The sequence below is a fragment of the Oncorhynchus gorbuscha genome, linkage group LG02 (genome assembly GCF_021184085.1).
Source record: "Oncorhynchus gorbuscha isolate QuinsamMale2020 ecotype Even-year linkage group LG02, OgorEven_v1.0, whole genome shotgun sequence".
NCBI lineage: Eukaryota > Metazoa > Chordata > Actinopteri > Salmoniformes > Salmonidae > Oncorhynchus > Oncorhynchus gorbuscha.
In genome coordinates, this window is record NC_060174.1 from 104,678,093 (window position 1) to 104,693,966 (window position 15,874).

Sequence of the window (15,874 nt, forward strand, 5' to 3'; positions counted from 1 at the left end):
GTTGGTTTGTTTACCTTCTCCTCCTTAGTCTCTGGAAGAAGTTCGTAGCGTTGATACTAAAAGAAGTTCATTGTCTTTTTCCCATTTCGCTGCGGAGAACATTCTTTTCTCCTGTTTTCTGTTTCTTCTTGTCCTGTTTTTGTTGATATTGCAAACGTGTCACTGATTGAAATGGAAGGTAGGTAACGCTCTGCTTTGGCACGTGGTCTTTATGCAGATATGACAATGTCAGGAGCACCCTCTAGTTTGACGTCAATGTTTCTCTTTCTGCCCCCCTCTCTCTCTCTCCACTCCTTTCTCTCTCTCTCTCCCTCCCACCATCTCTCTCTATCCCTCTCTCTCCCTCTCTCTCCCCCTCTCCCTCTTTCTCCCCCCCCCCCCTCTCCCTATCTCTCCCCCATCTCTCTCTCTCTCCCCCATCTCTGTCCCTCTCTCTCCCCCTCTCCCTATCTATCCCCCCCCTCTCTCTCTCTCTCTCTCTCTCTCTCTCTCTCTCTCTCTCTCTCTCTCTCTCTCTCTCTCCCCCTCTCCCCCAATCTGTCTCTCCTCCCTCTCCCTCTCTCTCTCTCTCTCTCCCTCTCTCTCTCCCCCTCTCTCTCTCCCCCTCTCTCTTTTAAGATTTTGATTAGTTAGAGTTTAATGTTTTTTAAACTTGAATTCTGAATTCAGTCCAATATCCTGCCCAATTTGAAGCAGGTCCATTTCGTTCTGTTTTGGTAGAATGCATTGATTCCTGTTTGTCCAGCATCTCTCCGTTCTCTTGGTGAAATAGTTACATTCGTCTTGTGATTTTGATCATATTTATTTCCTTGATGGCTGTTTCTAAACAGCTGTCATCACCTGCGTCAGTGTGTTTTCTTCTATCTACAGCTTTAGTCTTTAGTTTGTTCTGTGGAGAAGGGGTTCTTATTTCTGTTGTTTTTCTATGAAGAGTCCCTGTTCAGCGGTCAGCGTTTACAGGAGAGTAGATTATTAGGGTTAGGGTTAGGGTTAGGGTTTTTCTATGAAGAGTCCCTGTTCAGCGGTCAGCGTTTACAGGAGAGTAGATTATTAGGGTTAGGGTTAGGGTTAGGGTTTTTCTATGAAGAGTCCCTGTTCAGCGGTCAGCGTTTACAGGAGAGTAGATTATTAGGGTTAGGGTTAGGGTTTTTCTATGAAGAGTCCCTGTTCAGCGGTCAGCGTTTACAGGAGAGTAGATTATTAGGGTTAGGGTTAGAGTTAGGGTTTTTCTATGAAGAGTCCCTGTTCAGCGGTCAGCGTTTACAGGAGAGTAGATTATTAGGGTTAGGGTTAGAGTTAGGGTTTTAGTAGATTATTGCATGCAAGAGAACTCCCTATGTTTTATATACCTGCTTTTGACCTTTGACTTGCTGATAATGATCTACAGTTGAAGTCAGAAGTTTACATACACAATAGCCAAGTACATTTAATCTCAGTTTTTCCACAATTCCTGACAATTAATCCAAGTAAAAAAATCCCTGTTTTAGGTCAGTTAGGATCACCAATTTATTTTAAGAATGTGAAATGTCAGAATAATAGTAGAGAGAATGAATTACTTCAGCTTTTATTTCTTTCATCACATTCCCAGTGGGTCAGAAGTTTACATACACTCAATTATTATTTGGTAGCATTGCCTTTAAAAAATTTACCTCTCAAGGGCGTGTGGGACACTACCGTCCCACCTGGCCAACATCCAGTGAAATTGCAGAGCACCAAATTCAAAACAGAAATACCTTATAAAAATTCATGAAACATACAAGTGTTATATATCGGTTTAAAGATTCACTTCTTGTTCGGTGTCAGATTTCAAAATGACTTTACGGCGAAAGCAAACCATGCGATTATCTGAGAACAGCGCCCAGCAGACAAATCATTACAAACAGTAACCAGCCAAGTAGACGAGTACCAAAAGTCAGAAATAGCGATAAAATGAATCACTTACCTTTGATGATCTTCATATGGTTGCACTCCGAAGACTCCATGTTACACAATAAATGTTTGTTTTGTTCGATAATGTCCGTCTTTATATTCAAAAACCTCCGTTGTGTTGGTACGTTTTGTTCAGTAATACAAAGCGTGGTCACAACAGACAGACAATTTTTTTTAAGTACCATAAAAGTTCATAGAAACATGTCAAACGATGTTTAAAATCAATCCTCAGGTTGTTTTTGTCATAAATAATCAATAATATTTAAACCGGACAAAAGTTTCTTCAATAGAAAGGGAGAAACAAGAAAGGCGCGCTCCCGGTCACGCGCTGGACTCATGTCTGGAATTTTCCTCTCATTGAAAGTGGTATTTCTCCCTCATTTTTCAGAGTAAAAGCCTGAAACAATGCCTAAAGACTGACCACATGTAGAGGAAGCCATGGATATTGTGAACTGGGTCTTAAGTCTGTATGGTGGATAGTCTTTCAATGGAAAAACAGGCATTTCAAAATAAAAGCACTTCCTGGATGGATTTTCCTCAGGTTTTCACCTGCCATATCAGTTCTGTTATACTCACAGACATTTGAACAGTTTTCGAAACTTTAGGGCGTTTTCTATCCAAATCTACCGATTTATATGCATAATCTAGCTTCTGGGCCTGAGTAGCAGGCAGTTAACTTTGGGCTTTTCATCCAAAATTCTGAATGTTGCCCCTAGTTTTATTTATTTCACCTTTATTTAGTTGAGAACAAGTTCTCATTTACAACTGCGACCTGGCCAAGATAAAGCAAAGCAATTCAACACATACAACAACACAGAGTTACTCATGGGATAAACAAAACATACAGTCAATAATACAGTAGAACAAAAGAAAATAAAGAGTCTATATACAGTGAGTGCAAATGAGGTAAGTTAAGGAAATAAATAGGCCATGGTGGCGAAGTAATTACAATATAGCAATTAAACACGGGAATGGTAGATCGGCAGAAGATGAATGTGCAAGGTAGAGATACTGGGGTGCAAAGGAGCAAAATAAATAAACACCAGTATGGAGATGATGTAGGTAGATAGATGGGCTGTTTACAGATAGGTTATGTACAGGTGCAGTAATCTGTAAGCTGCTCTGACAGCTGGTGCTTAAAGTGAAGTTAACTTGGGTCAAACGCCTTCCACAAGCCTCCCATAATAAGTTGGGTGAATTTTGGCCTATTCCTCCTAACAGAGCTGGTGTAACTGAGTCAGATTTCTAGGCCTCCTTGCTCGTACATGCTTTTTCAGTTCTGCCCACAAATTTTCTATAGGATTGAGGTCAGGTCTTTGTGGTGGTCACTCTAATACCTTGACTTTGTTGTCCTTAAGCCATTTTGCTACAACTTTGGAAGTATGCTTGGGGTCATTGTCCATTTGGAAGACCCATTTGCAACCAAGCTTTAACTTCCTGACTGATGTCTTGAGATGTTGCTTCAATATATCCACCACATTTTCCGTTTCTCATGATGCCATCTATTTTGTGAAGTGCACCAGTCCCTCCTGCAGCAAAGCACACCCACAGCATGATGCTGCCACCCGTGCTTCACGGTTGGGATGGTGTTCTTCGGCTTGCAAGCCTCCCCCTTTGTCCTCCAAACATAGCGATGGTTATTATGGCCAAACAGTTCTATTTTTGTTTCATCAGACCAGAAGACATTTCTCCAAAAAGTACGATCTTTGTCCCCATGTGCAGTTGCAAACCATAGTCTGGCTTTGTTTTATGGTGGTTTTGGAGCAGTGGCTTCTACCTTGCTGAGCGGCCTTTCAGGTTATGTTTATATAGGACTCGCTTTACTGTGGATATATATACTTTTGTACCCGTTTACTCCAGCATCTTCACAAGGTCCTTTGCTGTTGTTCTGGGATGGATCTGCACTTAGGAGACAGAGCGCGTCTCCTTCCTGAGCGGTATAGCGGCTGCGTGGTCCCATGGTGTTTACACTTGCATACTATTGTTTGTACAGATAAATGTGGTACATTCAGGCGTTTGAAAATTGCTCCCAAGGATGAACCAGACTTGTGGAGGTCTACAATTTTGAGGTCTTGGCTGATTCTTTGGAGATTTTCCCATGATGTCAAGCAAAGATACATGCGTTTGAAGGTAGGCCTTGAAATACATCCACAGGTACACCTCCAATTGACTCAAATTATGTCAATTAGCAAATCAGAAGCTTCTAAAGCCATGACATCATTTTCTGGGACTTTCCAAGCTGTTTAAAGGCACAGTCAACCTAGTGTATGTAAACTTCTGACCCACTGGAATTGTGATACAATGAATTATAAGTGAAATTATCTGTCTGTAAACAATTGTTGGAAAAATGACTTGTAATCATGCACAAAGTAGATGTCTTAACCGACTTGCCAAAACTATAGTTTGTGAACCAAACATTTGTGGAGTGGTTGAAAAACGAGTTTTGACTCCAACCTAAGTGTATGTATAAACTTCCGACTTCAACTGTATATAATAATAATAATATATGCCATTTAGCAGACGCTTTTATCCAAAGCGACTTACAGTCATGTGTGCATACATTCTACGTATATCTCCCGGAGACACACACACAGACACACTCAGCCATGACATTGCGCCACACAAGCCTCTACACACAGACACACAAAACTGGGTGAAGCCCCTTGCCCTGTTTATACGGCTTATGATAGAAAATGCTTGCATCCTAGCTCAATGTCCTCTGCCTACCGTATCTTGCAACATCGCCCCCTTGCTCAAAGGCCTCGTAATAAAGTTGGTCTACCAAACACATTTCTATTTGAAATTGAGCTGTGGTTTTAAGAATAACCTCAATAAATATCCATAAGTATTTATTTCCACTATTCGCAGAGGTCCTGTTTTCTCAGAGGACCGTTGCTTTTTGCTGCAGGTGACGCTTCAACTCTGAGTATAAATTCACTGGTACAGATTTGTGTCACCTATCCTATTAATAGATCGCATTAAACAGAGAACTAAAAGAGATTCGGGCAGCTGTGCATCTCAACAGAGCCACTTAAGATGTTATATGCACAAAAAGTTACAGGGGAAATGCAACCCCCCACGCTCGCAAGAAATGCCTTGTTTTGAACAAACTGTAACCTAACATAGTATCTGGGGGTGGAACCCCTGAACTTAATACTCTGGAACCCCTGAACTTAACACTCTGGAACCCCTGAACTTAACATTCTGGAACCCCTGAACTTAACACTCTGGAACCCCTGAACTTAATGCTCTGGAACCCCTGAACTTATAACACTCTGAAACCCCTGAACTTAACGCTCTGGAACCCCTGAACTTAACAATCTGGAACCCCTGAACTTAATACTCTGGAACCCCTGAATATAACACTCTGGAACCCCTGAGCTTAACACTCTGGAACTCCTGAACTTAACACTCTGGAACCCCTGAACTTAACACTCTGGAACCCCTGAGCTTAACACTCTGGAACCCCTGAACTTAACACTCTGAAACCCCTGAACTTAACACTCTGGAACCCCTGAACTTAACACTCTGGAACCCCTGAACTTATCACTCTGGAACCCCTGAACTTAACACTCTGGAACCCCTGAGCTTAACACTCTGGAAACCCTGAACTTAATGCTCTGGAACCCCTGAACTTAACACTCTGAAACCCCTGAACTTAACGCTCTGGAACCCCTGAACTTAACACTCTGAAACCCCTGAACTTAACACTCTGAAACCCCTGAACTTAAAATTCTGGAACCCCTGAACTTAACACTCTGGAACCCCTGAACTTAACACTCTGAAACCCCTGAACTTAACGCTCTGGAACCCCTGAACTTAACAATCTGGAACCCCTGAACTTAATGCTCTGGAACCCCTGAACTTAACACTCTGGAACCCCTGAATATAACACTCTGGAACCCCTGAGCTTAACACTCTGGAACTCCTGAACTTAACACTCTGGAACCCCTGAACTTAACACTCTGGAACCCCTGAGCTTAACACTCTGGAACCCCTGAACTTAACACTCTGGAACCCCTGAACTTAACACTCTGGAACCCCTGAACTTAACACTCTGGAACCCCTGAACGTATCACTCTGGAACCCCTGAACTTAACACTCTGGAACCCCTGAGCTTAACACTCTGGAACCCCTGAACTTAACACTCTGGATCCCCTGAACTTATTGCAATGGTCATTCACACAGAATGTCTACCTTTCCCTCTGGTGGAATGGAATGGGAAGGAGAGTGGATGATCTGAGAGATGTACAGTACCTGCTCTCGGTGTGAGAGGTTCCCTGAACATTGTGGTTGATTCCTTTCTCTTTTGTATTTGATTGAATGTCAGTTGATTTCATTGTCTCATGCCTCACTCTGCCAGGGAAGGGGTTGTCTCATGCCTCACTCTGCCAGGGAAGGTTTTGTCTCATGCCTCACTCTGCCAGGGAAGGTTTTGTCTCATGCCTCACTCTGCCAGGGAAGGTTTTGTCTCATGCCTCACTCTGCCAGGGAAGGTTTTGTCTCATGCCTCACTCTGCCAGGGAAGGTTTTGTCTCATGCCTCACTCTGCCAGGGAAGGTTTTGTCTCATGCCTCACTCTGCCAGGGAAGGTTTTGTCTCATGCCTCACTCTGCCAGGGAAGGGTTTGTCTCATGCCTCACTCTGCCAGGGAAGGGTTTGTCTCATGCCTCACTCTGCCAGGGAAGGGTTTGTCTCATGCCTCACTCTGCCAGGGAAGGGTTTGTCTCATGCCTCACTCTGCCAGGGAAGGGTTTGTCTCATGCCTCACTCTGCCAGGGAAGGGTTTGTCTCATGCCTCACTCTGCCAGGGAAGGGTTTGTCTCATGCCTCACTCTGCCAGGGAAGGGTTTGTCTCATGCCTCACTCTGCCAGGGAAGGGTTTGTCTCATGCCTCACTCTGCCAGGGAAGGGTTTGTCTCATGCCTCACTCTGCCAGGGAAGGGTTTGTCTCATGCCTCACTCTGCCAGGGAAGGGGTTGTCTCATGCCTCACTCTGCCAGGGAAGGGTTTGTCTCATGCCTCACTCTGCCAGGGAAGGGTTTGTCTCATGCCTCACTCTGCCAGGGAAGGGTTTGTGTCTTTTTCTCTTGCATTTTGTGAAATCTAATGATGCACTTATGTTGCCCACTTTTCCCTTTTCTTCATACCTTACCTACTAAAGGAGGGAATGACACTTTATTGGTAAGTGGATGTTAACCAAGAGGATGTTAACCAAAAGGGTAAACAACAGTAACGATAAAAAAAAAAACTGAAAAGAGAAAATGGGTCGCTGTTCACATCTCAGCAATTGTCTCCAGGGAAAATAAACTCCACAGAAAGAAATCTATTGAGTAGAAGACGATTTGTTTTTCTGATTTGACTTGACTATAATTGTGAATAATTTATTTTGTTCCTTCCATTTCTGTGATGTTCCGTCAAGTTGTCTACTCTTTTTTTATTTTTTTTTGTTTCATATTCGTTTTTTAACTGTTACTAAAACTGCAAGAAGTCATCTTTTTCTATTCTACAAATCTGTAGCTCTCTACTCTCTCTACTGTAACTCTCTCTACTGTAACTCTCTCTACTGTAACTCTACTCTCTACTGTAACTCTCTACTCTCTACTGTAACTCTCTCTACTGTAACTCTCTACTCTCTACTGTAACTCTCTACTCTCTACTGTAACTCTCTACTGTAACTTTCTCTACTGTAACTCTCTACTCTCTACTGTAACTCTCTCTACTGTAACTCTCTCTACTGTAACTCTCTCTACTGTAACTCTCTACTCTCTACTGTAACTCTCTCTACTTTAACACTCTCTACTGTAACTTTCTCTACTGTAACTCTCTACTCTCTACTGTAACTCTCTCTACTGTAACTCTCTCTACTGTAACTCTCTCTACTGTAACTCTCTACTCTCTACTGTAACTGTCTCTACTGTAACTCTACTCTCTACTGTAACTCTCTCTACCGTAACTTTCTCTACTGTAACTATCTACTCTACTGTAACTCCCTCTACTGTAACTCTCTACTGTAACTCTCTCTACTGTAACTTTCTCTACTGTAACTCTCTACTCTCTACTGTAACTCTCTCTACTGTAACTCTCTACTGTAACTCTCTCTACTGTAACTCTCTCTACTGTAACTCTCTCTAGTGTAACTTTCTCTACTGTAACTCTCTCTACTGTAAATATCTCTATTGTAACTTTCTCTACTGTAACTCTTTACTCTCTACTGTAACTCTCTCTACTGTAACTCTACTCTCTACTGTAACTCTCTACTACAACTCTCTCTACTGTAACTCTCTCTACTGTAACTCTACTCTCTACTGTAACTCTCTCTACTGTAACTCTCTCTACTCTAACTCTCTACTCTCTACTGTAACTCTCTACTGTAACTTTCTCTACTGTAACTCTCTACTCTCTACTGTAACTCTCTCTACTGTAACTCTCTCTACTGTAACTCTCTCTACTGTAACTCTCTACTCTCTACTGTAACTCTCTCTACTGTAAATCTCTCTACTGTAACTTTCTCTACTGTAACTCTCTACTCTCTACTGTAACTCTCTCTACTGTAACTCTCTACTCTCTACTGTAACTCTCTCTACTGTAACTCTCTACTCTCTACTGTAACTCTCTCTACTGTAACTCTCTCTACTGTAACTTTCTCTACTGTAACTCTCTACTCTCTGCTCTCTACTATAACTCTCTCTACTGTAACTCTCTCTACTGTAACTCTCTACTCTCTACTGTAACTCTCTACTGTAACTATACTCTCTCTACTGTAACTCTCTACTGTAACTATACTCTCTCTACTGTAACTCTACTCTCTCTACTGTAACTCTCTCTACTGTAACTCTCTACTGTAACTCTCTACTCTCTCTACTGTAACTCTACTCTCTCTACTTTAACTCTCTCTACTCTCTCTACTGTAACTCTACTCTCTCTATTGTAACTCTATTTACTCTCTCTACGGTAACTCTCTCTACTCTCTCTACTCTCTCTACTTTAACTTTCTTTACTCTCTCTACTGTAACTCTCTACTCTCTCTACTGTAACTCTCTACTCTCTCTACTTTAACTCTCTACTCTCTCTACTGTAACTCTCTCTACTCTCTCTACTGTAACTCTCTACTCTCTCTACTTTAACTCTCTTTACTCTCACTACTGTACCTCTCTCTACTGTAACTCTCTCTACTGTAACTCTCTCTACTGTAACTCTCTACTCTTTCTACTGTAACTCTCTACTCTCTCTACTGTAACTCTCTACTCTCTCTACTGTAACTCTCTACTCTCTCTACTGTAACTCTCTACTCTCTCTACTGTAACTCTCTACTCTCTCTACTTTAACTTTCTTTACTCTCTCTACTGTAACTCTCTCTCTCTACTGTAACTCTCTCTACTGTAACTCTCTACTCTACTGTAACTCTCTACTCTCTCTACTGTAACTCTCTCTACTGTAACTCTCTACTCTCTCTACTGTAACTCTCTACTCTCTCTACTGTAACTCTCTCTACTGGAACTCTCTACTCTCTCTACTGTAACTCTCTCTACTGTAACTCTCTCTACTGTAACTCTCTACTCTCTCTACTGTAACTCTCTACTCTCTACTGTAACTCTCTCTACTGTAACTCTCTCTACTGTAACTCTCTCTACTGGAACTCTCTACTCTCCTCTCTCTTTTCTTCTCTGTTCTCCTCTCTGCTCTTTAACTTTATTTGTTCATTTGATATTGTTTACCATTCTTCCTCTCCCTCTTCTAGTTGTTTTGTTTGTTTCTTATTGGGATTATGATTTCTTCGTCTCATTATGGTTTTGCATGCCAAAGTATTGCATGCGTTGTACCATAGAGGACTGTCTATGAGCCATATCAAGAAAAAGACCTAGATCTATTATTTTAGATGTTGACCCTCTTTTGGCAAGTACACCGTAGCACTCAAACCCTCCACTGTGACAAACTCTAAGGCCATTTCTTCCCCTTTCTTCTGTTTTGTCTTTGGTTCTTTTTTTTCTGTTTGTTGGTTATCATCTCTGTACAGAAGCTGAGAATGCTGACTGCTGTTTCTCCGGGAGCCCAGTCGACCACGATACTGCCACAACTGAGAGGAGGAGAGAACAAGGCCCACACTGCCCTCTACAGGGCCCCAGGAAGTACTACTGCCCAGGCTGGAGAGGCCCTACATGGGGAGGACAGGCAGACGACGGACCTGGGGTCGTCAGGGAGATGGGGAGGTCACAGATGTCACAGAGTCCAGGGGAAGCGCTCCCATTCACCGACTCACAGCAGTGACTCCGCCCACTCTCAACATAACCTGCATCCTCACAGAGAAAAGAGCTCTCACCAGAAGAAGTAAGCAGAGAGATTGGACCGGTCATACTGACATAACCTTTACCATTGACAGGGCCGGATTAATGCAGGGAATTACTGTAGTTTAAACTCCTGAGCACCGGCCCATGGAAGCCCAAGAAGCAGTAAAATAAAAGTTACTTAATTTTTAAAATTTATTACATGACCGGTAGTGCACTAATTGGGTAACCAATTCATAAAAAATCCCCACCAAAAAAATTGAATGATAAATAAATGTGAATGGTCAATTGTTTGAGTCGGGGGCTGCTCCCAAGCCCAAGAGGCAAAAAAAATCTAAAATAATTCCATTATTATGATAGTTTTTTAAAATAATAATAATATGATATATGCCATTTAGCAGACGCTTTTATCCAAAGCGACTTACAGTCATGTGTGCATACATTCTACGTATGGGTGGTCCCGGGGATCGAACCCACTACCCTGGCGTTACAAGCACCATGCTCTACCAACTGAGCTACATATTTCTGCCAGAACAGCTTTCATACACCTTGGCAACCACAAGCTGCCAGAACAGCTTTCATACACCTTGGCAACCACAAGCTGCCAGAAGGTGTATGAAAGCTGTTCTGGCAGCTTGTGGTTGCCAAGGTGTATGAAAGCTGTTCTGGCAGCTGTTCTGGCAGCTTGTGATGAAAACCTGCTCCAGAGTGTTCAGGACCTCAGACTGGAGCAAAGGCTCACCTTCCAACAGGACAATGTCCGTAAGCAGACAGCCAAGACAACACAGGAGCTTCTGGACAAGTATCTGAATGTCCTTGAGAGGATCTGCAAAGAAGAATAGGAGAAACTCCCCAAATACAACTGTGCCAAGCTTGTAGAGTCATACCCAAGAAGACTCGAGGCTGTAATCGCTGCCAAAGCTGCTTCATCAACAAAATACTGAGCCAAGGATCTGAATAAAGGATCATATTTCTGTTTTTTTATTTTTAATACATTTGCAAACATTTCTAAAACCCTGTTTTTGCTTTGTCATTATGGGGTATTGTGATGTCCTTATGGGGTATTGTGATGTCATTATGTGGTATTGTGATGTCATTATGGGGTATTGTGATGTCATTATGGGGTATTGTGATGAAATTATGGGGTATTGTGATGTCATTATGGGGTATTGTGATATCATAATGGGGTATTGTGATGTCCTTATGGGGTATTGTGATGTCATTATGGGGTATTGTGATGTCATTATGGGGTATTGTGATGTCATTATGGGGTATTGTGATGTCATTATGGGGTATTGTGATGTCCTTATGGGGTATTGTGATGTCCTTATGGGGTATTGTGATGTCATTATGGGGTATTGTGATATCATAATTGGGTATTGTGATGTCCTTATGGGGTATTGTGATGTCATTATGGGGTATTGTGATGTCATTATGGGGTATTGTGATGTCCTTATGGGGTATTGTGATGTCCTTATGGGGTATTGTGATGTCCTTATGGGGTATTGTGATGTCCTTATGGGGTATTGTGATATCATAATGGGGTATTGTGATGTCATTATGGGGTATTGTGATGTCATTATGGGGTATTGTGATGTCATTATGGGGTATTGTGTGTCGAGTGATGAGGACATTTAGTTATTTAATCCATTTTAGAATAAGGATGTAATGTAACAAAACATGGAAAAAGGAAAGGGGTCTGAACACTTTCTGAATGTACTGTGTGTATATATATATATATATATACATCAAATCAAATGTATTTATATAGCCCTTCTTACATCAGCTGATATCTCAAAGTGCTGTACAGAAACCCAGCCTAAAACCCCAAACAGCAAGCAATGCAGGTGTAGAAGCATGGTGGCTAGGAAAAACTCCCTAGAAAGGCCAAAACATATGAAGAAACCTAGAGAGGAACCAGGCTATGAGGGGTGGCCTGTCCTCTTCTGGCTGTATCAGGTGGAGATTATAAACCTAGAGAGGAACCAGGCTATGTGGGGTGGCCAGTCCTCTTCTGGATGTGCCAGGAAGAGATTATAACAGAACATGGCCAAGATGTTCAAATGTTCATAAATGACCAGCATGGTCGAATAATAATAATCATAGGCAAAACAGTTGAAACTGGAGCAGCAGCACGGCCAGGTGGACTGGGGACAGCAAGGAGTCATCATGTCAGGTAGTCCTGGGGCAAGGTCCTAGGACTCAGGTCCTCCGAGAGAGAGAAAGAAAGAGAGAAAGAGAGAATTAGAGAGAGCATACTTAAATTCACACAGGACACCGGATAGGACAGGAGAAGTACTCCAGATATAACTGACCCTAGCCCCCCGACACATAAACTACTGCAGCATAAATACTGGAGGCTGAGACAGGAGGGGTCAGGAGACACTGTGGCCCCATCCGATGACACCCCAGGACAGGGCCAAACAGGAAGGATATAACCCCACCCACTTTGCCAAAGCACAGCCCCCACACCACTAGAGGGATATCTTCAACCACCAACTTACCATCCTGAGACAAGGCCGAGTATAGCCCACAAAGATCTCCGCCACGGCACAACCCAAGGGGGGGGCGTCAACCCAGACAGGAAGATCACATCAGTGACTCATGCGTCCCTTATATTGTTAAATAAGAATTTGTTCTTAATGACTTGCCTAGTAAAATAAAGGTTAAACAAAAAATACAAATAAGTAAAACCTACTAAAGTTATCCACCATGACCGCCATCTTTTCTCTGTTACCACTAATCAAATGACACTCGTTACCCATCTACCTCCAGGACTAAAAGATCCCACTCTTCCAAGCGTCACCGCCGTGGGGGTCGGGGACAGGCCCATCACCAGAGGCTGTCTGCATCCCCAGGGCGGCACCACCATCCGTCTGGGTCAGGCACCAAGAAGATTGAGTCTCGGGGGCGGGGCGGTGTCAGAGTCCGCCAGCGCAGCAGCTCCTGGAGCTCAGGACGGTCCTCATCATGCTCTGCTTCCAGAGAAAGAGGCCCCAGCAAGGCCAAGTCTCTCCACGACCATGCCAGACAGAACAATTCCAGGTGACTTACTAGTCTGTGGCTGAGAGTTAACCTACCACCTAGAGGAAGGAGACTTACTAGTCTGTGGATGATGGTTAATCTACCACCTAGAGGAAGGAGATTTACTAGTCTGTGGCTGAGAGTTAACCTACCACCAAGAGGAAGGGTTACTTACTAGTCTGTGGCTGAGAGTTAACCTACCACCAAGAGGAAGGGTTACTTACTAGTCTGTGGCTGAGAGTTAACCTACTACCTAGAGGAAGGAGACTTACTAGTCTGTGGCTGAGAGTTAACCTACCACCTAGAGGAAGGATTACTTTACTAGTCTGTGGCTGAGAGTTAACCTACCACCTAGAGGAAGGAGACTTACTAGTCTGTGGATGATGGTTAACCTACCTGGAAGGCCAGATTAACCTCTTGGTTTTAGGTCTACTAAAAACTTGTTTAGTTTAGCTCCCCAGTGATTTTATTTTGACACAAACATGACTTTTTTCACACATTTGTTGTTTGTTTTGCCTGTCCAGTACACATGACAAGTTCTGTGTATTTTTCAGTTTTTCCGCTAAGGACAGAGATAGTCCTCACCACTCTGGCGCTGACCGTGCTCACCGTCGTTCCAGGAGCTACTCTCCCATCAGGAAGAGGAGACGAGACTCTCCCAGCTTCATGGAGGCTCGCAGGATCACCAGGTAACAGAAGATCTACAGTATCTAGCCGCGCTCCCTCAGTGAAAGCAGAATACAATTGTAACACTGACATCTATGGGAGAGATGGTCAAGGTTTCTCCCTCTCAGATTTTCTTTGGTTTTTCTCAACAATTTGATTGTGAATACTCAGCATAGTTACTGTAAATGTAGGGTTATTTTATGTACATAGTGTTATATTATGTTATATTATTTTGGATGACTTGTATTTATATTGTAGCAGTGTACAACCTTTATTACAGATGGGATTTGTCACAGCTGAGCGATGGCTCACATTAGCAATAAAATATGATTCAATTGTATTTCCCAGAATATGTGTGGAGTGCTTTTCGATAAAATGCTGGTTCTGTCACTCCTCTGTCAATCCTGTACAAAGGAAGAGTCCCCCGGAAGCCAAGACAACAGAATGCTGCTGAGCTGCAGGCTAGGTTACTGTGGTAACAGTTGCCGTGCAGCAGGACTCTCCTAGTTCTCCTGTCTGAAGTCTGGTGAAGCAGCTAACCAACAGAACAAACTTCCCAAGAGTAACCCTGCTGCCTCTCCTTTCCCTCGAGTCTCTCTCCTTCTTTCTATCCTCTTTTCCTTTTGTAAAGCAGCTTGAATAAACTCACACAAGCACTAGAGAAACATATAACTAATGTTATAACACAGGTGTTTTTGATGAAGGTGCTATCAAGGCCTTCATCTTGGTCAGTAAATGTATTCCTTGAACTTGGCCGTTGTCCCAAATTGTGGATCGACAGAAATTATTTTGAGATGTTTCCAGTGAATTCTCATTCAGTAGCAGAAGCACCTTGATAGAGCTGACGTCGTTCCTAGATCGTTAAATCACCTGATTTGTGGTTGATGGCTAAACCTTCAGAAAGTCTTCCTGTCCTTTTTGTGTGGCTAACAGCTCTTAACTTACCAGCAGCAACCTATCATACCTCTCAACTTCTGCAAGTGTCACTTAGGTTGCACCTTGAGGATGTCCACTAACAAGGCAATCTCAGCGCTTTTAACCCATTGGAGTGTGTGTGTGTGTGTGTGTGTGTGTGTGTGTGTGTGTGTGTGTGTGTGTGTGTGTGTGTGTGTGTGTGTGTGTGTGTGTGTGTGTGTGTGTGTGTGTGTGTGTGTGTGTGTGTGTGTGTGTGTGTGTGTGTGTGTGTGTGTGTGTGTGTGTGTGTGTGTGTGTGTGTGCGAATGCCTACTAACTAACATATGCATCTGCTCTCTTTCAGCACCTCTCAATCTGACTCTACCACCTAATAACCATAGTAACAACCACAGAAACAACTACAGTAATAGATACAATAATAACTACAGAAACAACCACAGCTATAACTATAGTAATAAATACAACGATAACGACAGTATGCCTATTTCTCTGGTCTGCTTTTGATGACAGCTGACCAAGTGCCTTATTTTTTATCTTTTTAAACTTTTATGAAGATTCAAACATGTTATAGATTTGACGTGGTACAGTACATGGAATATTTATACATATATGTTTTTAAATACATTTGATATTTAAATTCTGAGAGTATTTAAAAAATGGATTATGTTGCAAAACATACAGCATTCCTACTGGACCATACTGTAACAGAGACAAGAAAACACGCTCTCTGGTCAGCTGTCAATGTGCTGGTCCTCCTCACACTAACTAACTCCTACAAGAGCTTTATGTACTGTCTAATCTCCTACCCTCTCCTCTCCTCAGCGCTCGGAAGCGGCCTATCCCGTACTACCGCCCCAGCCCTTCCTCCTCCAGTTCCATGTCAAGCCCCTCCCATTCAGGGAGGAGTCGCAGCCGCAGCTACAGCTGCAGTCACAGCCGCACCAGGAGCCACAGCCGCTCACGCAGCCCCAGGAGCCACAGCAACTACAGTCGCAGTAGCTATGAAAGCCCCGGCTTCTGATGAGAGAGAGAGACAGAGAGAGGGGAGTTGGGGA

General features: G+C 42.9%; 1 protein-coding gene across 4 annotated transcripts in view; it reads left to right on the plus strand.

Annotated features, from left to right (window-relative positions):
* The window catches only part of srrm3 (serine/arginine repetitive matrix 3), a 175,854-nt gene extending 159,987 nt beyond the window's left edge, over positions 1–15,867 (plus strand). For 2 of the 4 annotated variants that reach the window (XM_046329855.1, XM_046329856.1), the window contains 4 exons: positions 9,947–10,257; positions 12,990–13,259; positions 13,793–13,927; positions 15,642–15,867. In XM_046329855.1, coding sequence (XP_046185811.1) covers positions 9,947–10,257; positions 12,990–13,259; positions 13,793–13,927; positions 15,642–15,840 — 915 coding nt within the window. In that variant the 3' untranslated portion in view covers positions 15,841–15,867. Of the gene's footprint in view, positions 1–9,946; positions 10,258–12,989; positions 13,260–13,792; positions 13,928–14,318 lie in introns of all 4 variants that reach the window. The other 2 variants (XR_006835072.1, XM_046329857.1) reach the window with 2 other exon arrangements.
* The last annotated feature ends 7 nt before the right edge of the window (positions 15,868–15,874 follow it).